This window comes from Schistosoma mansoni, chromosome 4 (genome assembly GCF_000237925.1).
Source record: "Schistosoma mansoni strain Puerto Rico chromosome 4, complete genome".
Classification (NCBI taxonomy): domain Eukaryota; kingdom Metazoa; phylum Platyhelminthes; class Trematoda; order Strigeidida; family Schistosomatidae; genus Schistosoma; species Schistosoma mansoni.
Window position 1 is genome coordinate 16,618,644 of NC_031498.1, and position 26,837 is coordinate 16,645,480.

At 35.7% G+C, this 26,837-nt stretch overlaps 1 protein-coding gene across 1 annotated transcript in view; it reads right to left on the minus strand.

Moving 5' to 3' along the window:
- Positions 1 to 791: 791 nt before the first annotated feature.
- The window catches only part of Smp_171750 (putative axis inhibition protein, axin), a gene marked incomplete at its 3' end in the record, with an annotated part of 37,641 nt that continues 11,595 nt past the window's right edge, over positions 792 to 26,837 (minus strand). Inside the window, 6 exon segments of the mRNA XM_018796997.1 lie at positions 792 to 918; positions 4,340 to 4,669; positions 17,938 to 18,767; positions 18,772 to 18,795; positions 19,062 to 19,466; positions 21,783 to 22,260. Of these exon segments, the coding sequence (XP_018652083.1) occupies positions 792 to 918; positions 4,340 to 4,669; positions 17,938 to 18,767; positions 18,772 to 18,795; positions 19,062 to 19,466; positions 21,783 to 22,260 (2,194 nt within the window).

Genomic DNA, 26,837 nt, shown 5'->3' on the forward strand with positions numbered 1-26,837 from the left:
CTAGAACTATAACAATAATATTAAAAAAAAGGAAGAGAGAGAAATCAAAGTTAACTGAAACTAATTAATTAATTAATTATATGTGCAATTACACTTTTTTCCCCTTTCAAATACACATACAATTTGAGGATTATGAAGTGTGTATGTGTTGCTTTGGTTGTTGTTGTTGTTGTGGTGGTGGTGGTGGTGATGGAGTGAGGTGCACAGATCCAAACTGTAATACAGATCAACACACACACAGACACACACAAAAAAAGTTTGTTACCAATAAACAAAGTGTTAAAAATAGATACGGATATGAAAAAAATATTCTAACAACTATGGTTTATGTGTGTGTGTGCATAGTGAATAGTGATGGCTGCAATTGTCTGTTTATAATAATAATAGTAATCGTTGTAGCACAACACAGTAGGGATTCCAATATTTCCAACATAATGTAATCGTATTTACAAGAGAAGAAAAATATATAACTGTACAAAGTTAATTAGAAGAATAGTCTGTACAGAACTAAATAGATAGTTACATAATCATCATACATACAAGGCAAGTAGATATACATGAATGTATGCATACACCAAACAAAAAAAGAAAGATGTGTATCTATGGCAGGAACAATAATCAATAGGGATAAGATATATGTGAGGTAGTTGCAATAGTAATAGTAGTAGTATTAGTAGTATTAGTAGTAGTATAGCACATAAAAGGAAAAATAAACAAATACATAGATTAATCATCACAAAAATTAAAAAGAGAAAGAGAAACGAAAGAATAGTTGAATTGTTTAAAATTGTCTAATCAGCACGTTCTACACGTGCTACAACTTTACCTTCCCATAATGGTAAAATAGCATTGTCATTTGTTAATTCTTCATGTACTACACCTGTACCAAATTCATCATTAGGTTTCTTGAAAAAGTATCTACAAGAGATGAAAGAAGTAAACAAAAAAACATAAGGTGACAATAAATTAGAACAACAATAATGGCTAGAAACTAAAGAGATTAAAAGCAAAGATGGATAGTGACTAGTAGTGGAATCCAGTTTGAAGCGCGTTTCGTCCTATTCGAGACTCGTCAACTGGATGTATCTGCATCTCAGAGTTGAGTTGATGTTCACTCTGGGACTTGAGCCCAGTACCTTTCGCTTTAAACGCCATCGCGTTATCCACTCGCCTACTGAGACTGACTAGTTACAGTCCTAACACATCGATGGGAAGATTTAAACAAACAATACTAAATGAAGTTAAAGGTGTATAATGTGAACATGTATCATCAACCATACAACTACACAAACACACATATATGCATACAAAAAGGGGTCAGGGTTCATAATTTACAAGAAAATTACAAATAATCCTTCCTTAACAATAGAATAAGTTTTGTTGTTCATATCTAAATGTGTTATTGATGGTTACATTTGTGCCAGTTATTGATTAACTTAACAACTGAAGAGCATTTTTTGCACACTGTAAACTTAGTAGTCAGTTGTCGATGTATTCATATATGTATCTACATAACAATCATTAGGTTATCTCTACTCTTCCACACACAAACACGTTCCCTCTCCCTTTCTCTCTCTCTCTCACACTCTCTTGTAAGAAAATAAATAAATTATATTACAGATTAGATATACACCATCAGTATAGTTCAATGTGTGTAGTTGAAACATGGATTAATTATTATTAGGATTAGACCAGATATACATAAATACATATATATAAGAGAAAAATCGATTTGGGGAAAAAAGACGAAAAGAGAGAGAATAGTGTAAGAAGAAGGATAAAAACTAAAAAGAATCTAGTTCGAACAATACTAACTCTTCTGGTAAGGTTTATGAGTTAGAGTTTAAGGTGAAAGCTACGAGCCACTCTTTCAGACTTAACTATAGTTCAACTTCGTGGATTGGTTGAAGTTAGACATTAACACCATCGGATGCCGGCCAGCTCAGTGGTCCATCGGTTAAGTGCTGTGGTGCGAGACTGGTAGGTCCTGAGTTCGGATCTCGCGAAGCGGTATCGTGGGTGTGCACTGCTGAGGAGTCCTACAATGGGACGAAACGCCGTCCAGTGCTTCCAGGTTTTTGAAGGTGGTCTAGCTTCAATTTACTTAAAATTTCAACTACAAATATATTACATTTGTCAAACTAGTAACTACTTCAAAGTACGATGTTTGGCTAGTGTAGGTATAGGTTGAAAGAAAGGTAGGAGAAGCCTATCTAAGACATGGAATCAATCCATGAATTTATCGACCATTGTTCTGAGCTATAAAGGTAGGTGCAAATTGCAGGATTGGTTTATGCAATAACTATGATCATTTGTCAAATCTTATCATCCCTTAGATCTTGAATGTTAAAATTATTTTATATTTTTATTCTGTGAAATAATTCTTTCTTCTCGAATTATATTACTCTTTTTCTAATCTTCCTGCTACTACTGATATTGTTACTACTTTTACTACACTTGGATTTGTTTTGATAATTTCATCTTGTTATGCTAATATGGTATGGAAGCTTAAACTCATGCATATATGTAACCGGTTCTACGTTTCTCGTGACGGAATGACTGACACATAAAAGAAGTACATAAACCTCTTGAAGGCTCTTTACTCAAACACTACTAGTCGAGTTAGAGCTTATGGCGAACTGTCATATGATTTTACAACCTCAAGTGGTGTCCGACAAGACTGTCCACTATCCCCATTTTTGTTTAACTTCATTATAGATCTATTGCTGGAAATAATATTCTCGTCGACTGAATTTTCAGGAATTGATCTCCTACTAGGGGGGTACACTAAGCGACTTAGAATACGCAGATGATATAGTCCTGTTTGGTGAAGACGCTGACAAAATGCAGAGTCTTTTGTTAGAACTGAGTAATAATGCCAGGATATTTGGAATGCGTTTCTCCCACTCTAAATGTAAATTGTTACTCCAGGACTGGCCTGCGTCAACACCTGAACTAGGGATAGGGAGTGAAGTAGTCGAACGTGTCGACAACTTCATTTATCTTGGAAGTCTGATCAGCCCTAAAGGGTTGGTGTCTGACGAAATCTCAGCACGGATTCAAAAAAACCCGTTTGACTTTTGACAACTTACGTCACCTATGGCGAAGATGAGATATCCGTCTATCAATTAAGGGATGAGTATACTGCGCAGCAGTTCGTTCTGTTCTACTTTACGGCTGTGAAACACGGTCATTAAGAGTAGAAGATACTAGTAAGTTACTAGTATTTGACCATAGATGTCCTAGAAATATTGTTCGCATCTGCTGGGATCACCGGGTAAGTAATAGTGAGTGAGATTAGATGCCAGGGTATTAGGGAATGATGGTAAATCAGTTGATGAGGTCATGAATCTTCATTGACTGAGATGGTTGGGCCACGTTTTACGTATGCGTGAACACCGATTACCACGACGCGCTATGCTGACTAGTATTGGGGATGGTTGGAAGAGAGTTAGGGGTGGCCAAACCAAAACGTGGCATCAGTGCTTGAAGTCACTAACTTCTAGTCTAAGCCATGTTGGTAGATGCAGACTGCTTGGTTGGGGTCCGCGTGACTATCATAACCAATGGTTGGAGACTGTAGGTGACATGGCTCAGTATCGATCACAATGGCACAGGTGTATACACTCTCTACCTTCCTTTGAACCGTGAGATTAAAATTCCTTCATATCCGTTTTCCTTCCTATACTATATCCTTATATTCAACCTTTCTTTTATATATTTTACGACCTCTGAATTAATTACTTCTATGAATCCGGTGTTCATCTTGTTGTGCTAACGAGGTATGGCAACTTGGACCGATGCATATATGTGCCTGGTCCTATGTTGTAACTAACTGACTGACTGATATCACATTACAATTTAAAGCATAGCACTTAAAAATTCAAACATTTCACATCTCTCTTTCTCAAGTATTCTAAATGGGCAAGAGCTATAATTTGTTCATGTATTTAACTTAAGCATTTTATTTCTACAAAAGAAAAAAATAACTTCCACATTTTTGAATTCCATAGAAATCAGGGATAAACCAATACAACAGTGGATAATCTTTCTTGGCAAACTCTTCCTTATCAAATCTATATGCCTAGACCCACTTATGTGGTGAGGAAAATCAAACTAGATTGCTTAAATCTTATCATGTTTTTTTTCTTAGAATTGAAATTTGTCTCTCCTTAGTGAAGTCACCACTAGGCAATTCCTATGTGTGTATAGGTGAATACAACTTTGACATTCCTATCCTCCATGTTTCACATCTTAGAAAAAGGGTCCATTTGAAAAGAAAAGATTTAGTCAATTTACAAAGTATCAGTCACAAACGAAACAAAAGAAACCAACTTACCGATAAACACCTTTTTTAGCAATCAACTGCTTAAATTGTCCTAATGTTAATAAAGATTGATTACTCAATTTCGTTTGAAAATTGTCTACAGTTTCTGACTGATCATTGACTTCAACAAATAGACCAGAAGAAGAAATTGAAGAAGAAGATGGAGGGGGATTATGTGAACCACCAGTCCATACAGTTCGATAAGGAACAGGATCATCGCATAAATAATAGCCAACAACTAATCCAGCACCTGATGAACCAGTTGTAGAAGTAGTATGACAACTTTGTTGCATCATTACAGATGATGATGAAGATAATTTAGAATTCAAACGTGTACTACTACTAAATTAAAAGTTAATAAAATAACGATTATTCATTGTTAAATCTCGTTTTCTTAAAAAGCGTGAAAGCTTTCATAAACAGAATGCTTTGAACCTTGAATTTTGATGATTAAAACGCTTAATTCAATTCAAAAATAAACAGAACTACTTGTTAGTTGATTGCCCCCAAATGCCCTGGTACGGACGAGAATGAGGAGAGTCCGCTCTCCCTCTCCAAATGCTCTCACATGGCAACGCGTATATAGCCTCTGTCAGGGAAGTACTACTCACTGCCTTCTCGTGGCGGGGGTGTTGTTTACAAACTTGAGAGGATGAAAAGCGAATATCCGGCGCATCAACCGGGTTGGTGGACATGGAAAGTCTACCTAGGGGAGTTGGAAAACCCTGATTCAAAACCAATGGCGCACATGGGCTCCAGTATCCTGAGGGAACAAATGGCGTATGAATCAATCGGTGGTCACTGGCTACCATGGGATTGCATCTCCTCACGATGCTCCACTGCCTTGTGGATTAGACCTTTATGTCAAAGGCTTGTAGTGTGGACCCTTAAGAAAACCACCTGATTGGGTTTGGGCACTTAGGCAGTATCCCAACCTTCCCATAAATCAAATGATTCATATGACACATATCTGTCTGGCGCCTCCTTGTACCAATATTGATGTATTTAAATAAATAAGAAAATTCATTAAAAGTACAATTCAAGAAATAAATGAGATAAGAATATTAAATTTTTTTTTAAAGAAAACAAAATTCCCATGTTCCCATTTTTAATAGAAGTTGGAAACGATGGAGGGGTAATGGTTTAACAACAATTTCAATCTGGTATATTGAAATCTAGTCAAATAATAATAATGTTTCATGATGTTTCGTGACTTATTTTAAACCACTTCTTCAGAGTGAATAAATAAAATTGTATCAAAAAGAAAATTAAGTTGAATGTATCCATATGTTGTTGTTTGATAAATTGAAAACTGACTATTATTATCATCATGATTTGGATAAATTTTTGAGATGTATCATTTATAACTACGGTTTTAAGCGTTTGAAAATAATTCTTAGAAAGTCAGTCAGTCTTGGATGCTATTAGAGGTATGAGGGCAGTTATCACTTCCCTGTTGCCCAAACCGTAGAAGGGTTCTTCTAGAGGTACCTGAAAAGAAAATTGGGCTAGAAGTGGTTTTAATGATCTGAGAGCGTGACCGCAGTGTCCAAGGGACAACTGATTGAGGTCGGTCACACACGACCATTTTGTGGGTAATTTTTGTGTTAGCTCCGTACTTGTTGGGACCTTACCTCCGGAGACGGATATCCGTAGGATAAGGTGAGGTGTGTGCATTTTTAGGGTCGACCCTTCCTAACCCCACCCCTCCTTGTAGGAAGGCAGCATCGCTGTTATGCTGGTTGTCTGAAGAAAACACCTTACTGCCATCACACCCCTGTACAGTCAGCAGTACGACTTCGCCTTCAGACCTTGGGTTTGCTGCTTTTAGTCTTACCGCTCTTCGACCGACCTGCCTGGCATGGTAGGACCTCGAGCTAGTATAGCTCGATTGGTTCATCACGATAGGCAAGTCCGACCACCACATCAAGGTAGCAGCAACGGTCGAGCTTGACTCAGTGTTTCAAGTTAGTTGGTACTTGTTACATCAAGACATATTTATAGTCTTTGAAGAATTGATTCTTCTCGTGGAATTCAAACCTACGGCACAAATTAGATGTTACCATCGAACTTCTTGGGAGTGGCAATTGATCTTATGTAGGACCGAGGTATTTACACTGTTCACATAGTAGTAATAAATACCCCAGTTATTTTTATTTTTTTATTTATTTAAACACATAAATATTGGTACAAGGAAGCACCAGATACATATGCGCCACATAAATCTCATTTGATTTGTGTGAGGGTTGTGATCCTGCCCAGGTGCCCAGACTGAAGCAGGTGGTTTTCTTAGGGGACCACACCCGGAGCCTTTGACCTGAAGGTCTAGTCCACAAGGCAGTGGAGCATCGTGAAGAGATGCAGTCCCATGGTAGCCGGTGGTCAATGATTGGTTCGTACGCCATTTGTTCCCTCAGGATACTGGAGCCCATGCGCACCATTGGTTAGGAATCAGGGTTTTCCAACTCCTCTAGGTGGACTCGCCTTGTCCACCAAACCGGTTAAAGCGCCGGACATTCGCTTTTCGTCCCCTCAATTTCGTAAACAACACCCCCGCCACGAGAAGGCAGTGAGTTATTTAGTCATTTAGTTCTTCGTGTTAATTAAATTCTATATATCAGGAGGTCAGTTATCAATCACATGTTAGAATCATACAAAGAACAATATTTTCCTCGAGACTGTAGACACATTACTGACGAAAGTCAACTAACTAACTACTCCTATTACTCTGGTATTTGTCTTGAAATAATTCTATCGTGTTGTGTTAATGTGGCATAGCAACTTGAACTGAGGCGTGTGTCAGATTTTAAGTTGTGTATAGCTGATCGATTGATTGAACTAACATGAGCTTTAATTCAATATACCGCAGAGAAATATATGTTATTTACTAAACCACACTTAACAAGTGCTGATAAGACAGTCCTTTATTTTCTAACTAACATAGCTTCGTTTGTAGTTTTAAACACGTATGACGAGACAGTTATTATATTAGTTATATGATATACCCTTGTGGGCCAGGATAATTTTGCATTGGCTTTCAGGAGAACCAGACACTATCCAGACTTTCACGTGACAATCCAAACAGTACAGCTCAATCCCGTTTAACAGGAGAGCCAGACACCGCCTTCTGAGTTAACCCGAGCAGTACAGCTCGATCCCGCCCCACAAGAGAACTAGACACTATATGAGCTTCATCGCTACAATCTGAACAGTACAGCTCAATCCTGTGGCGCAATCACACAGGTACCAAGCACCCTGGTGGACCATTAGCACCATTCATATACACAGTTACATCACATGTATAATTATTCCGATTAGTGACGACACAGCAATGATGATAATATAATATTATGATTGTGGAAAGTTAGCTTGCTGGGTAGAACACTAAGTTCTCAACAGTAATGCATCCCAAGTTAGGACTCTTCAATGCCTACTTCGGTAAACAGGCCATATTAGTAGTATTGTTACTATTTACCAATGAATAAAATACAGTAGAGAATCAACTAACCTTGTATTATTTTCATCATGATCATCATTGTTTTCGTCAAAATCCAACCGAATATTGTTGGTCGACTCCAAATTATTGTCAAAATTAATTGAATGTTTAGGATTCTTGTTATTAGTACTACTATTATTAGTAGCAATATTGACATTATTATTATTACCAATACGATGTGCACTAGATTTCCGATGACTATGATGATGATGGTGATGATGTGATTTTCGTGCATGTGATGATGATTCTTTACTAGTTTTGCTAATCTGTGCTTGTGAATTATCATTGGACAATAATACAGCATTATCTGAAGATAAAGATTTTACTTTTTGCTCATCATTGTCATCATCATCATTGGCGGTAGTAGTTGTAGTAGTAGCAGGGGGTCGAAGTGATGCATGTAAAGGTTCCGATGAATTTTGTTGTAATTGTAGCCAATGTTGAAGTAGTTTACCACTTGTTGGCTTTTCAAAATCATTATTCATATCTATTAAGATAAACATACACAGAGGATAGAAATTATAATCACAATCAAAAATATTGAGGAAATACATTTCAAGACTGAATCTGAAAGTGCAGCTCAAGAAGCAATCAAATGAGGATTTCTGTGAGCTTTTCTCTAGGTATAAATCCGAGTTTTTTAATGAGTAGAAAATAGTGTTATTACGCACTCAACCAAGTTGAATAAGATGCAAAGAAGGTCGAACCCAAGTCCTGGTTAGCTACTAGTCATACGTAACTTAGAACCTGGCACGTGTGTGTGTGTTGGCCAAAGTTGTCATACCACATTGGGACGACAAGACGGAATTAATAAGGTGACCAGCACAGAAGTCAAAATAATCATAGTAGCAATGACGATTTAAAAAAGAAAACTAAATGTTGAAAATATGGTTCAAAAGTCCGGAGTTAAAACGTAGCTATGCGAGTATTGAAATTCAAGATCCAGAAGAAAATAAATGGTGAATATGTCTGCGTTATTCAAACCGATCTTCACCCATACTACCCAAAGTCTCTAGCCACTGATCATAGTTATTGAGCAGACCTCAACCAGATAGTCTGTATCTGTAAGCATGGTTTAGACTAAAAACACGTTTTGATTTAGCCGCCTTATTTTTCTTACAACCTAGTCCTCCTCCAGCAAACACTGGATGTCGAATCTCCATCGACTGAAATGGTTGGGCCACGTTTTACGTATGTTTAAACACCGATTATCATGACGCGCGATGCTGACTAGTATTGGGGATGGTTGGAAGAGAGTTAGGGGTGGCCAAACCAAAACGTGTCATTAGTCCTTGAAGTCCCTAACTTCTAGTCTAAGCCATGTTGGTAGATGCAGACTACCTGGTTGGGGTCCGCGCTACTATCGTAACCAATGATTGGAGACTGTAGGTGACATGGCTCAGAATCGATCGTAGATGTATACATTCTTTATCTTCCCTTAAACCTTGAGATTAAAATTGCTTCATATCTGTCTTCCTTACTGTACTATATCCTAATATACAACCTATCTTTTATATACACTACCACCACTAAATTAACTACTATGAATCCGGTGTTCATCTTGTTATGCTAATGGGGTATGTCAACTTGAACCGATGCATATATGTACCTGGTCCTACGTTGTAGCTGACTGACTGAAGTAGACTTTTGTTAGGTATACGTAATACATGTCCCAACTAACTTTAGTAGGTATAGATTGACAGTATCATCAATCGATTTGTCATCTTTTATCTAATACACTAACCCCTTATCTTCTAGTGATTGAAAATCAACTCCAAATAAGTACTTCACTCTTTTACTCTAATCTATTCTTATTTCTCTCCTCATGCATATAGATACTATAGTCCCATAGAAACAATCTAACAAGATTATTTCTCTTAACTTTTTTTAATATTTAAAAAAACATTCATTAAATGTATTCAACAAAATGTAATTAGTAACCAACTACTACTACTTTGTGATCTATATACTTTTATATAATCTATCAAGGTGTCTATATTTTTATTTGAATCATTATTCTGATTGTTTCCATGTCATTTGTGTATTCATCAATAGTTATATCTGCATTTGGTGCTTAGGATACACACACACACACACACTATATATATATATATATATGTGCACGTATGTTTGGCGCCACAAAGGAACTATACTTTCAGATTGTATAATTGTTTTAATACTTAATTAAAAGTTTTTGTTTTTCTATTCTATTTCTATAATAATAAACATTGTTTACATTCATAATTTATCTAATTAAATAACAAATGAACAAGTGTAAAACATAATAGATTTGAACACAATTAATATGTAGTTGAAATCATGAGTCAATTGAAGTTAGACTACCATAGAAAATCTGGAAGCAATGGGACTCCTCAGCAGTATGCATCCACGATCCTGCCTCACGAAATTCGAACCCAGGACCTATCGGTTTCGCGCTCGAACGCTTAACCTTTAGAACCACTGAGCTGGCCGGCATCCAATGATGTTAATGTTTAACTTCAATCAGTCCACGAAATTGAGCAACCATCCAGTCTCAATTGACTCATGATTTCAACTATAAAATCACTAAAATCTCCACAAGAAACCCCTTCTGATAAAATTAATATACAAGAATAAGATAATAATAATTAGATGTCAATCAGTCAGTCAGTGTGTGTGAGAGAGAGATAATGAATGAACCACTTCAGGATTGTAATGGATTTTATATAATTTCAGAAAACCAATAGTTCTGCACCAGCTACTGGGATATTATTGTTAACTCATCGTTAGCTACAAATTGGTGTATTTGGTTTATAGCCAATCTGTACGTGTTTATGTTATTACTAGATTACCTATATTCAAGTAGGAGAAGAGTTCGAACTTCCAACATGGTGGTAACTGAAAGTCGAACATCTAAACCAGTAAGAAATTGCTCCATAAACACCGTTCCATCTATTTCGAAATATACACAAATAGATAGTAACCCTTCACCACATTACATAATAACTTTCTATAGAAAGTCTACCGCAGACAAACATATAAATATCTGAAGCGGTGTTTTTTGTGGAGATTTAGTATTTTCATAATTGAAAGCCTAAGTCAATTGAAGCTAGACCACTAGGGAAAACCTGGAAGCACTGGACGGCTCTGGCGTGAGACTGGTAGGCCCTGGGTTCGAATCTCGCTCGCGAGACGAGGTCGTGGATGCGCACTGCTGAGGAGTCCCATAATAGGACGAAACGGCCGTCCAGTGCTTCCAGGTTTTCCCTGATGGTCTAGCTTCAATTGACTGACTCACGCTTTCAACTATTCAAATATAAATATCTGATAAGTTATACCTAACGCACTATAATTAATCAATTTTATCATACCATCTGTATATGATACAAGAAATAAGAGTTGAATGAAAGAAAATATGATCTTAGTGAGACAATTATAACACCAATATTGCTATTCATTTTCATATATTCAGAGTTAATATTTTAACCATAGTTCAATCATAAACACAAATAGGATGCTATAATTTAACAAGTAATTAACTCAACACTAATACTAAATTGCCCTTTATTTAGGGGTGCATTTTATTAACTTTGTCACCCCTCTCTCTCTCTCTTTCCAACAAAGGGTAGTAGTGTTATTATTATTATTGTTCTATTCAATAAGATAGTACACAGGTATTTCTTTTTTAATGCATTTTCCATTACGTAGCAACTATACTTAGGTTTTGCTTATTTTCATTATAAGAAAAGTGAACATACACATACGCACTTGAACATACACAACAACCTACATGCATACAAAAACACTTAACATTAAAAATAGTCATTACACCTAAGAGGAGTTTAGGTCTCCTTCTTGTTCTACCTTTACCCCTTCTCCCAAATGCCCTGGTACAGCCGAGAGTGGGGGGGAGTCCGCCCTCACTCTCCAAATGCTCTCACATGACCATGCGTATATAGTCTCTGCCAGGGAAGTACTACTCACTGCCTCCTCGTAGCATTACTGTTCTTTACGAAATTGAAAAGCGAATGCCCGGCGCTTTAACCGGGCCAGTGGATACAGAAAGTCCAACTAGGGGAGTTGGGAAACCCTAATTCCAAACCAATGGTGCACATGGGCTCCAGTATCCTGAGGGAACAAATGGTGTATGAATCAATCGTTGTTCACCGGCTACCATGGGACTGCATCTCCTCACGATGCTCCACTGCCTTGTGGGTTAGACCTTTAGGTTAAAGACTTCGGGTGTGGTCCCCTAAGAAAACCACCTGCTTCAGTTTGGACACATGGACAGTATCACAACCCTCACACAAATCAAATGAGATTTGTGTGGCGCATATATATCTGATGCTTCCTTGTACCAATGCTTATGTGTTTAAATAAAATAAAATAAAAACCTTTACCCTACCGTTTCTCTACTGAAAACAAAAAGGCGGAATTTTAAAGAACAGTAAGAGAAGAAAAAGAAAATAGAAAAAAATAAAAGACAAATGAATTACTAACTAAAAAACATTATTCCATTCATTAAATACACACACACACACTAGCGGATGTATGAGATAGGTAGGACGAATACCAGTGGCGAGAAGTATAATAAAAACAACAATGTTAATCCATATACATAGAATAGAAAAAGTACATTGAAACCAAAATGGTTTTCATCAGTCGGTTATTTCTAACAAACGCACACACACACACACACATAAACATACATAGAAACATAAACCAAATAGAACTATTATGATTATTATTATTGAAATGATCAAAGAAATTACCGACATTAATAATATAAGCTTGTAATGTAGTGTAAATGTGAATATATATATATATATATATATATGTATATATACGTCTACAGTACATAAAAAGTACATAGGGATAAAGGAAATAAAGGGAGAAATGTATGAAAGGGAGAAATGTATGTATGTATGTATGTATGTAGTCATAGAAAAATAATTTAGACACCGGTATTAACATCAACAAAATAAACAAATAAAACATCAAAGCAAATAGACGGTAAAGACAAAAAGTAAATAATAAGAGATAAACAGATTAACTATTCAATATGCACATGGATACAAAAAGAGAAAAAAAAGTTTAGTTTAAAAGCATTTTTTTCTTCTCTATACTTCAAAGAGAAAAATGAAAAAATGAAATGAAATCACAAACAGTTTGCGGCTTCTTTTGAAATAATTTATGTATATCAGTATAGAAAAATACCCCCACCCCACCCCCACCCCCCGAAAAAATTAGGAGAAAAATGTTAAAACAAGCATAAACAACGACATGTCAAAAGTTAAGATAGAAGAAAATTAGTTTCCCTACTATAACAACTACCGATTACTATGATTATATTTTATTAATTCTATTACAATCATTTATAGGAATCAAATAAAAGGCAACCTCTATATGGGAATAATAACTTCTTCCATTATCTTCAACAGGTATTATTATTATTATTTAAACACAAATATTGGTACAAGGAAGCACCAGACACATATGCGCCATACAAATCTCATTTGATTTGTGTGAGGGCTGTGATACTGCCTGGGTGCACGAATTGAAGTAGGTGGTTTTCTTAGGGGACCACACCCGAAGTCTTTAACCTAAAGGTCTGATCCACAAGGCAGTGGAGCATCGTGAGGAGACGCAATCCCATGGCAGCCGGTGACCAACGATTGATTTATACGCCATTTGTTCCCTCAGGATACTGGAGCCCATGTGCACCATTGGTTTGGAATTAGGGTTTCCCAACTCCCCTAAGTGGACGCGCCGTGTCCTTTAACCCAGTTAAAGCGCCGGATATTCGCTTTTCGTTCTCTCAATTTCGTAAACAGCAGTAATGCCACGAGAAGGCAGTGAGTAGGACTTCCCTGACAGAGGCTATATACGCGTGGCCATGTGAGAGCATTTCGAGAGGGAGAGCGGACTCTCCCCACTCTCGGCCGTACCAGGGCATTTGGGGGCTTCAACAGGTAAACAATATACAACATGATTAGTATGTAATTGTATATGTGCTTTGTTGTGTGTAAATAAGGAGGAAACTTGATATTGCATTAAGTTGTTAGTTATAAATTTTTTTCTATATTTTCAGATAGAAATGAAATTCAGTCTTAAATACTAACAAGAGAGGTAATAAAAAAAGCCCATGAGAATAATAATATACACTATGTGGCCGTTAAGAGTAGAGGATATTCGTAAGCTACTAGTATTCGATCATAGGTGTCTTCGAAGCATTGCTCGTATATCCTGGGACCACTGAGTAAGTAATGCAGTCGTTAGGAAATGGGTACCAGGTAAGGATAGCAAATCGATTGAAGTAGTGAAACTTCATCAGTTGAGATGGATGGGACATGTGTTACGTATGCCCAACCACCGACTGTCCCGATGTTTCATGGTGTAGGAGTAGGTTGGAAGTTGGGGTGGCCAGATCAAAACGTGGCACAAATCCATGAAGTCACTGACAATTGGACTGAGCCATGTTGGTAGGTGTAGACTACCTGGTTGGGATCTGCGAGATGATAACAATCGATGGTTAAAGACCTTGAATGACATGCCTCAAAATCGTTTGCAATGGCGAAGGTGCATCCACTCTTTGTGTTCTCCCAAATTTTAATGTGGTATGGCAACTCGAACTGATGTATGTACGTACGGAGTTCTACACTGTGACTGACTGACTGACTGACTGATGTAAAAAAGCTAGTATATGTTTGAACTCAGTTGCTTAAACTATACTAGATTGGTGCTGGAAGCAATGGGTTCAAGTGTCAATGTAAACATAGGCAAAAGTGAGTTGTAAGCACGCACAGATACCATGTGCGTAATGGGACAAAACGTTAAGTCGTCTAGAATTTGATTGCTTGATCATATTTCAAAACAAACAATATTTCTAACAACGCCGAAAAAATTAATTTTTTTAAAAATACGAATGATGAATGGAGTTCAATTATATCGAGCGGAGAGTGAGGCAGTGAGGTTATGTCGTGAAATAACTGAAGTTGGGGACATAGACCATGTAGCTACTCACTCAATAGTTGTCATACAGACTAGCTTAGAGATATAATTCCTAAAATTCTAATCAAAAGCTGTAGCCAGTGGAGTGTGAGGATGTTAGCAAAAGGACAGGTATAGTTGAAAAGACCTAAACGACCCCTGAGTTGGATCACGAATACACCGAATTTGGGAACGATAATAGATGAATCTTGACTCAGTGGTTCAGATATACTGTGTTGCCTACGAAGTAACAAGGTCTCAGCCTCGAATCTTTTCGGATTTTGGATTCCTATCGATGAGGGGGTACAAATTAGGATGAAACCGTCGACGATTACTTCTTAGTCAGAGAATCTTGGATTTATTCCGGATTCTCACACACAATTCACATTTACAAATACCTATTCAGTTGGACGGTTGTGTTTAGGTTAGTTAGGATTGATATTGTTATATCCCCCGGTGAATTACGAATGGTAACTTTTAGGTCTATTTATGGATCAATGTAATATGCCTATTTCCTATTGTACAATTATTATGTAACTGAACTATTCATATTCGTATTTCTCTTATCATTAGCTTTATTTTGACCTTTGACTTATTATCATACGATTCTTGAGTTATAATCAGTTTATTGATTACTTTGGTTTGTATAAAAACCCAGTGTGTTTGTAAATAATGATTCATATTGCCGAGGCTGTTATTTGTGTTCTGGACTCAACTGGCTGGGCTAGGCAGTAGCAGGGCCGATACGCACTCAAGACTGCTCGTACGATTTCAAGTATCATTTGCGTCCGATCAGTAAAATCCACTCCTCTCTAATTGCACGTTCATATATATTACGAGTCCATACGTTATAACAGTTATTAAATAGTTAGGGGTGGAATTGTTCAAAAAAGGGAAAACGGACATCCATATAGCAATGAAAAGCTCATAACTTACCGTATTTATACTTCAAATCATTGACCATCAATTCCGGACAGTGAGAATGATGGTGATGAAGAAGATGAGAATGACGATAATGATGACGAAGGTTATGATAATGATGATGTATTGAAGAACATGAATCACATAAGTGTAAATCATTCATAGTATGTTGACTAAACTGTTGTCCAGGTGTTGTCTGTTTCGAATCGAATTCATAACATGATGAAATGAGACAGTTTTTTAGAGGGCATTCACGTGTATAAGTCGTAGTGACACTATTATTATTATTACTATCATCGTTATCATTATTATTATTGTCATACATGGATTTTGACGCAGAATGTGTACGGTTTCCTCGTGGAGTGGAAAGATGTTTACCTTTGAAATTAGGATTTGTTTGCCAACTATGAAGGCTCCTATAATAACAATAATATGAATAATAACTGAGCTGAAATTCACAAAATATAAATTTCGAGTAAACTAAATACAACCATTCACGGGGTTTTATTTCATAACAAATAATCAGATTGCTTCAAAATAGCTCAATAGTAACGACTCTGATTGTGAGACAGTGATTTGGTTTTAAATCTCGTGGAGAGCAACAGCCTCCCCGAAATTCTAGATATGTTTGACTGACGTGTACCAACTAGCTTAAAATCAAGATTGAGAGCTTCATTGTAATTCCTCTGAACATCTAAAATTGATATACCAACAGTTTATTGTACCGTATTTTAGACAATGTAACTGTATTTCAAAGTGACCGTAACATTATCTGTAAGTTGAAATCGAAACAAATGACAATGATGTTACGCAGACACTACATGAATTGGTCTGGAAGCTGATGATTAATTGTTAAGGAACTCAATATCAGCCCGTAAAGTCTCTAACATTCGGTTTGAGCCATATTGGTAGATGCAGACTACTTGATTGGGGTCGGCGCGATTATCGTAAGCAAACAGTTGGATACTGTGGGTGATATGACTCAGAATCGACAACAATGGCATAGGTGTATACGCTCTTTATCTTCTCTTAAACTGTGAGATTAAAATTACATAATACTTTTCTTTATACGAACTAATTCTTTCTCCTTGTATCATATCCTTATATGCAATGTTTACTTGTATAATACTACTACCAGTGAAGTGACCACTATGAATTTCGTGTTGATCTTGTTGTGCTAATGAAGTATGGCAACTTGGACTGATGCATATATGTGCCTGGTCCTACATTGTAGATGACTGAACTCGATATTCACAATTATCAAATCTCAGATTCAAATCCTACTACTTCACCCTACTTCAAGTGAGCTCGATTGAACAAATTCCTCACCATTAGATTTCATTTTAAAAAGCGTGGCACCAAGCTGCCACTAGACATACTATTGCATTAGAATTCAGAATACCGAATTTCATTATCAAGTTGAAGACATATCATACGATCTTGACAGTGTAGTGAGGGGGTCAACATATCCTGATTACCAATATTGTAGGACATCTCTTGGGAAACCTAAATTAAAAATTGATTTAATCTTGAGGATCTTATCAATCTGAAGACATGACTATAGTTTCACAACCTACAGAAACATATCATCAGTACCAGAAACCAGTGGGAGAAATTAATGTGTGCTATTTTAAGGTCGACCACTTTCAAAAACTTTTCTTACTTCTTTAGAAAGGCACGATCACTTGAGTTACCGGTTATCCATAATTAAGCTATCAGAGTCGACAGTAAGACTTCTTCTGTGAACTTTTCCTCCTTTGACTTCACAGAGCGACCCAACAGAGACATAGTGTTCCAGTTAACGTAATTTGTTTATATTTATCAATGACAGATAAATCTGGCAATCGTGCTAATTTAACAGAAACTATCTGGCAATCTTTGTTGACATCATCATGATATAAAAAAACTATATAATGTCACCATTAGATGTAAACAGTGAGGTTTGCTGGTCTATATTTAGATCAGATGAGAATTATTCCTTGAATTAATCAACGATATTTTATGGAACTAGCTTTAATGAGAATTACATAAATGCCACAACATACCTGAATAACAACAATAATAGCTAGAAACAAATAGGAAGGTGACTACAGTAGGCTACTGCTTCATAAAATATAATACTTAGTGGATGTTTTTACTTAAAGGACCCCTCCCCCCCCCCAAAAAAAAAAGAACTCACGACAATACTAGTAATCATGTAAAAAAAATAATAATAACCACATACTGGCTTCGATTTTCTCGATTGTTGTTTACTTGTTTTCTTAAAGGCAGTTGATCGTATGCAGATGATATTCCTGAGTCAAAAGTACTCGATGTATCTGAGGCAGTAATAATGGGTAACTGTTGGCTATGACAATTAGTAGACTGTTGGGGTTTATCATTTAATTGATGAATATAATTACAATTACAATAATTTGCTGATAAATGATCATTTAATGCTGATGGTGAATGTGTACAATGGATACAACGATGACATTCACATGGGATCATTATGCCAGGATGTTGTTGTTGACAAGTACCAGTAGTAGCAGTGGTGTTATTGTTAGCAGAGCATGTAGAATTCAAATGAACACCAGGGATTGGGTAAGATAATGATGATGACGGTGATTCGTAAAAAGATTCACATTGTTTACTTCTTCTTCTCAATCTACTACTACTAAACGGATAGGCATAATTCAAATTTGAAGTTTCTTTGAATTGACTTGATTTAAAATATGATTGTTCGATTGTATTAGTATGATTCTTTTTAATATAATCATCATCACCATCGAATATTCCACGTGGATAATGACGTATAATTTTCTCAACTAGTTTAGCAGTTACTTCACCGTTGACAAGAGCTAACTCTGTAGTGGATGAAGATAAAGCTTGTAAACTAGCCGCTTCTAAAATTGATGCAGTATCTACTGTATCATCCATAATATCTAAATCATCATGATGATGATGATGTAATCGATGCTTTTTCTCATAATAATTACTTACAACACCACTATCCCATGAAGCAATAGATCGTAGATCAGCTTTATTGGGTCGACTGAAACTTCGATAACTCACATTACCACCAGAAGCAGTAATATGTCGTCTACGATGAGAATTATCCGGTATTGCTGTCCTATTATTATTATTATTATTATTATTATTATTATTACTTGAAGGTACACAAGAAGACTCTATAGAAGAAACAACTACTGCAGCAAGTCTACTTTGTTCTGTTGATTTTTTCAATTCATATTCTGTAATATTAGATCCATTGCGTACAATACCAGTTGTATTATGTTTCATTGAATTTACAAGTGTATCACATAACATCGAGGGATAAGGAGTCATTAATAAAGGTTGACTAGATACTGGTGTATGCATAATATCACTTTGTTGCCTTTTTGAATATGATAATAATAATTGTGTATCCATATTCATATCGGATTCATCTGCCCAAATACGTGAACAATGATCATCTAATATTTCTTGAGCATCTTGTGATTTATTAACACCATTCAATAGTTGTGATCCAGTATTCATAATCAATGTAGAATGATGAGGATAATTTAATGTATGCTGTTGAATAGTTGAGGAATTCGTTTCATTCATTATACTATTAGTAGTATTTATAAATGAATTAGGTTTTAATTGTGACCAATTTAAATGATCTGAATGAAGTGATGAATTATGTTGATTGACAGAAATGAATCCATATGAATCAGTTTGTCCTATTGGTAGAGTATTTTTAGACTCTGTCGGATGTTTTTCATCAACCTATTCAGTGTTAAGATAATAAAAACATTGTTTTAAGTTAATCTGAGGAGTCACATAAAAACTAGATGTTAACTCAGTCAGTCACACCGTAGAACTTCGTACGTACATACATTGGTTCGAGTTGCCATACCACATTAGCACACAAATGCAGTTGTCGATTCAAATCCCATAATGGTAGAAGTAGTAGGAGTATAAACAGTAATCCGAAAGATTAGGGTTTGAAGATGTCATTCAAGGAGTATAATACAGTGAAATAAATTTGGAAAGAGAAAAAAAGAAAGGGACATGAAGAATTCAGAAGATTAGAATTTGGTAGAACACAAAGAGTGGATGCAACTTCTCCATTGCAAACGATTTTGAGGCATGTCATTCAAGGTCTCTAACCATCGATTGCTATCATCTCGCGCATCCCAACCAGGTAGTCTACACCTACCAACATGGCTCAGTCCACTTGTCAGTGACTTCATGGATTTATGCCACGTTATGGTCTGGCCGCCCCTAGCTTTCTTCCAACCTACTCCTACACCATAAAGCATTGAACGTCGGGGCAGTCGATGGTTGGACATACGTAACACGTGAATAAAATCAATCCACAGGTATATGCAAATATGTATGAAATTAACGGAACCTAAAGAACTTAAAGTAAACACTGATGACGTTAAAATAACAAGGAATAGAACTTCACAATCAAACTATTCAGCTGAAAGGATATGACGTAACCAAAATGTTAGACATTCTTATCAATGGATAGGCCATAACATTGACGACCAATTTATGGTGTAAAAAGGGCTTAAGTAGTCTTATATTAAAGTTGTTTATTATATCAAGTTATATAGAGTTGCATAGTTCTCTAATGATCGACTAAGTGTTACTCTAACTGTCCATGAAATAGACGCTTGACTTTTTGATTGTTGCGTTGAACTCTAAAGGATCTCTCTGTTGTAGTTCTTCTGAGTCGGGCAAGATGCATGCAAGTACATACACCCACTAAAGCATAATTCGAGTCTAAATGCATACTGCAGAACGGACGAGTCTTCTACTGAGCTTCTCACATGATGACTGGTGGTGAAATGGCTTATTTGCTTTCAACACCAAATCGATATTCAAAATATCTAAGGAATTCAAGAAAAGCTTTTCAAACTATGAAGAAAAGCCAGTGAGTGAAGTGTTTCATATAATGTTAAATCCATATGCCGTCAATAGAAAAGAAGGCCTGAATATTCATTAGACAAATGGACTATTTATTCAAACAAACACATTTAGCTTTGTTCGTCTCTCATATAAATACATTCAAATTCCTACTCAACTCTTTGAATATTACAAATTGCACATTTTTCATAACCATCATCATACATACAAACCTCCAGAACATACACAGTGATGTTTCACACAGAACCACCTTAACCACATGATATTAACATAATTAGATCTATTTTGATTAAACTAAATATTTCGCTTTGTTCTTTTATACTATTTAAATTTGAATTAATTTAATTCGGTCATTTATTTGTCTACTCTGAAGAAGCAACGTATATTAAGTTACGAAACGTTATCAATTCAAATTTCTACTCATTGGAATATTACGAATATATAATTAACAGAAGGAGTTTTTATGGAGATTTCAGAATTTTCATAGTTGAGATCATGAGTCAATTGAAGTTAGACCACCAAGGATCGTGGGTGCGCACTGCCACTGAGGAGTCTCACAATAGGACGAAACGGCCATCCAGTGCTTCCAGGTTTTCCTTGATGGTCTAGCTTCAATTGACTCATGATTTCAACCATGAAAATACTGCAATCTTCACAAAACCCCTTCTGATATATAATCATATGCTCACTAGTGACTGACTTCAAGGGATGTTTCCTTGAGTTCTAGTGGGAAGCAGTAACCAGTGGAGTTCAACCAGGTCTGTTGGAAGATATCAACTCACTGAAGACATTGGTGAATAGTTGCTCAATTTCGTGGATTGGTTGAAGTTAGACATTAACACCGCTGGATGCCGACCAGCTCAGTGGTCTATCAGTTAAGTGCTCCGGATCGAGACTGATAGATCCTCGGTTCGAATCTCGCGAGTGCGGAATCGTAGATGCGCACTGCCACTGAGGAGTCCCATAATAGGACGAAACGGCCATCCAATGCTTCCAGGTTTCCCATGGTGGTCTAGCTTCAATTAACTCATGATCTCAACTATGATATTATAAATTTGTACCAAGTTCTATATATTGATTTTAACTGACTTCATCATGAGATTCAAATGATTGATAAACTTAAACTAGAAGTGAATAGAAAAATAGTTAAGTTAAAACATAACTTACCTGATGATTAACAAGTGACATTAATTTTTCCAATTTACCACGTGATTCTTTTACTTTCTCTAATCTATCTGTTAATAATTGAACAAATGAAACTGGATCAGATTCAGCTAAATTGGTTTGTTTTCTTATTGTCCAATTTATCTTCGGGGGATTATTATTATTATTAGACTCTTTTATGAGGTTATCTGATTGATGTGTTTGTTGTAAATTAAGTGAATGTATAAATGATAAATCAATATTATTCGATGTTGAATTCACTGATTGCATCGTTATTCCTGATGAAGATGTGATAGGTGTTTGTGTCAATATTTGACTTGAACTGTTTACAGGATGTGGATTATTATTATTATTCACGAAAGACGACTGATTGGCGAATGGTGATTGACTGTCACAAATGTTGCTATCATCATGTTGTCGTTTTGAATTGGTTGTATCTTTTGTATGGTTGTCCATTTGTTGTAGATGATTATCAGTTAATCTAAAGAATAATATTAATTATTAAGAATTATATGTAATCAGATAAATGAATTAAACAAACAATTGATTAGATCAAGTTTTATGAAGACTGATTCAATTTATAGGTTGTATTTGTCATAGATTGATTTCAGTTGAAGTGGTTGTGTACTGTACTGTACTGTGGAGAAGTCCCATACTAGGACGAAACATCTATCCAGTGTTCTCTGATTTTTTAATAGTACTCTAACTGAGACTAATCTATGATGGATACAACGTACAAATACTTGGTTAGTGAGTTTAATTCATCAGTTATAGTCAGCGGTGAACTTGATATAAAGATATTTCAGTCCAAGCTTCTACATATCATATTAGGACAGTGATGAGAAAGATAGTGATACCAATTCAAGTAAGAAATTAAACATGAATGATATCATAATTAGTGTTATACGGAAAAAAGATTCGTGTTTCCTCGTTTTCTCCATATTTTTTTGACTGAATTTGAGATATCTGATGATCCATAGGCTTCATTGACGTGAAGACTAGATACTATAGTTATGGAAAGATTAATTTAATCTGTTATCAACTAATTTTCTCCAAAATCTATGAATAAACAATCAAAGGATTAAGAAACTCTTTGACAACTGATTGATCACTGGGTAGTGAACAATTTCATGTATATCACATATCACAGTTTCCTGTTGATTACCTTTAATCACTATCTTAAATTCATCAACTTAATGTAATTTACAACTTTATGTTATTGAGCATTAAAGACATTGAATTTTCTCCCAGATGTTGTGGTATCATTCACAAAGATATCAAACTATGACGAAACAAAGATAATTATACAACAAAATCATGTAACTTCTCTCGATCGAGTACATTTTAGACTAATTCGTTTCAAATTAGGATCAAATTTATAGATCTTTGTATGTAATTGACCAGTCTTTTATACTAGAACGTAACATCTACCCAATGTTCTCTGGTTTTTTAATGATACTCTAACTGAGACTAATCTATGACGAATACAACGTACAAATATTTGGTCATGTAACTTCTCTAGATCGAGTATATTGTAGACTATTTCGTTTAATGTTAGGACCTGCTTCAGTCTGGGCACCTGAGCAGTATCACAGCCCTCACACAAATCAAACGAGATTTGTGAGGCGCATATTTATCTGGTGCTTCCTTGTACCAATATTTATGTGTTGAAATAAATAAATAAGGATCAAATTTATGGATCTTTGTATGTAATTGTAAGCAAAGATGGATAGTGGCTAGCAGTGGAAACCAGGACGCGCGTTTCGTCCTATTTGGGACTCGTCAGCTGGATGTATGTAATTGATCAGTTTTTTATGTTATCAAGGTACTCCTTTTTCAAGTTTATAAATTTACCGGGTTATTTTTGTGCATATGGTAAAGGTTATTCATTCACATATACCCATAGATAAACATTCATAGGAAATGCACAATCCAGAAAAAAAACATGGATAGATAGATAGACAGACAAACAAACTGGATAGAAAGACACACACATATATATATATACACTGAAATTTGTGGACAAACAATCAATAGGTAAACAACACAAGTAAACAAACATACATACAAACAAACAGTTATGTAGATATAATTCGATGACAAAAGAGGTAAAGTTTTCCATGATATTTATGCGTATCTCTACGTGTATATATGTCGATATGTATACGCACACACACACACACCCATAAACATGTATAAGGCTTGTCATAAAGTACCGTTGCCGCCATTTGCCGCCAATAGTTAAAGGACATTTTTAAAACCGACAAAAATAAAGGGGTATATTTTTGTTTTTGATGTTGAAGTATGTATATTTTCATATTGAATTACACACACACATATCACAGTATTTTTAAAAAGCTTTGACTCTCTTCATTTTGCTTGTAACAATATTTAACAATATTAATGATAATAATCATAATAGACCAATTTAGACCGAGAGAGCTAAACTGTCTTTATTACATTTGGAAAAACACACTACCAACGAATATGATATGTATGCCTGTATGTGTAAAAAGTGTCTATGCCGCAGTGATCAATGCAACCAATTTATGTTGGTAAATGACAGTGTATCAGTTAGAGTTATGACAGGATTAGTCGGCAATACGTGTATATATCTGTATATCTGTACTAACATTCAAACAAACAGTGAAATACACTTCCGTGACTATGTATATCCATATCAATGAATGTGCATAGGGTAGACAACAACAATACAGCTGTTAAAAAATTATTAAAGATGTAAAGAAATTATGATTATTATTGTTGTTTTTAACAGTAGTAGGAGTAATAGTAGTAGTGGTAGTAGTGTATTGAATCAAAAACAAAACTTTGTCTGAATAAATAAAATCGATAAGATTTTTGTAGAAAACAAAAAAAAAGCAGCAAAGAAATAACACTAAATCGGCAACAAAAACAAAACAGACATTAACACCGCTGGATACCGGCCAGCTCAGTGGTCTATCGGTTAAGTGCTCCGGCACGAGAATGGTAGATCCTGGGTTCGAATCTCGCGAGTACGGGATCGTGGGTGCGCACTGCCACTGAGGAGTCCCATAATAGGATGAAACGGTCGTCCAGCGCTTCCAGGTTTTCCATGGTGGTCTAGCTTCAATTGACTCATGATTTCAACTATGAAAACAAACAAACAAACTTCATATATAGATTTAAACAGACTTATATGCAATATAGAGAACATTATACTTGATAAGGGTAAGGTGAAAGAAAACAGAACAACAAGAGATAAATGACCAATCACGTATTTCTTATTAACTCAAACATGATAATTGAATGATTACATGATCGGTTTTATGAGTAACATTTTTTTTCAAAAAAATAATAGACTTAGGTTAAATATAATCACAATTGATTGATCACTGGGTAGTGATCAATGTCATACGTGTCAAGTCCTTCTTAGTGCTGATCAAATGCTATCGACCTCCAACCACCTTATCTCAACATAGTGCATGCAGTGTCGAGCCACCTAGACTAGAGGCCACATTGCAACTTCATCGATAGCATTTGATCAGCATTAAGAAGGACTTGACACGCATGACATTGATCACCACCCAGTGATCAATCAATTGTGATTACATCTCAGTCTTATAGGTCGGTCGCGGTCCGAATAGCTCAGTGGTAACGTCTCTGACTGTGAATCTGAGCGACACGGGATCGAATCCGCCATGGAGCACCAGTTCTCTCAAGATTATAGGTACACCTTACTGACGAGTGCCAAGTAGCACGAAACCCGGGTCCAGAGTTTCCTGTTGACCACCTCCAACCACCATCTTAGTTAAATGTATTTCGCTTGAATAAATGCTCTAAAGCAAATCTAAAGGGTGTCATCTTAGTGTTTACGGTATAATCAAATTTAATACTACCTGAATAAAAAAAAATTATGTGTAAACATATTAGAAATATCTAACAACTGTAAAAGATATTCCTTGATACACCCAAAAATACTAAGACGGTTTCGCTTTCTTATATATCTATACGACAAATTATATTTATTCTTCATCAAGGTTGTCCAATCATACATATATATTTATGTTAAGTTGTCTAATGAATATCTTCCTGAAGGTGATGTCATCGCTAGACAACTTTCCAGAGATTATTGACAGCTTACTTAAAAACTTTCTAATCAATTTAAAGCATACAAATGACAGTTTTATTTGTTGAATATTCTAAGATGATGCAGTTTCTGGGTGTCTCCAGTCTGATAACAGGAAATAAAACAATGGAGAGCGTTGACCACCTTAACAATCTTGAGTTTTGTTATCTTCATTTGTTATTAGATAGGTAACATAATTACATCATGATTATGAATAAATTGTTTGGCTTCGGTCAACCTGGGTTATTTGTTTATTAAAAGGGAAGTTTGTTACTATCCCTAAAGGTTTCTAGTATATTAACAAAAGTTTCTTAGAAGTATTGCTCATATGAGGTAGAACTGTCAAGCACATGTAATGCTAAGAAGTTATATCCGTTGGGATAAGCATTGAACATAAATAGCAGCCACCTATTAATTGATCAACATAAGAGATTAGAGAGACGATAATGGTCATCGAATTAAGAGAAGGTATTAGTCCATGAAGTGATTGACAGATGACAAAAACCACTGAATCATACTGGAATAGCTCATCAATATATGCTAAATATTGTTGAATAAGCATTAAAAATTCCAGTAATCAAAAGTAATTTTTTCAATAGACATCACTCAGTAAGTTGAATAAACTTAAATATTGAAATGTGTCTAGTTTACTGGGTCATAACTCCACACCACACAGTGTACTATGCAGAAAGAATGGTGTTCACGATATAAAAAAACTAACCAAATTATTTAATATTTAGCGTATTCTATGAAACATAAATATTTGTGTCTTCCCGTTGATACTAAAGACTACAATTGATCCGTCATCTCAGAAATATGTGCATCCTGAGAAGATTGCCTCTATCCTGTCAGATATTCACAAGGATTATATCAAAGTTGGGTAATGGCTAAGAATGGCATTAGAAATTTGAAGCGTAAGGTACTGAGTTTGTGGTCCCAGTCTGAATATT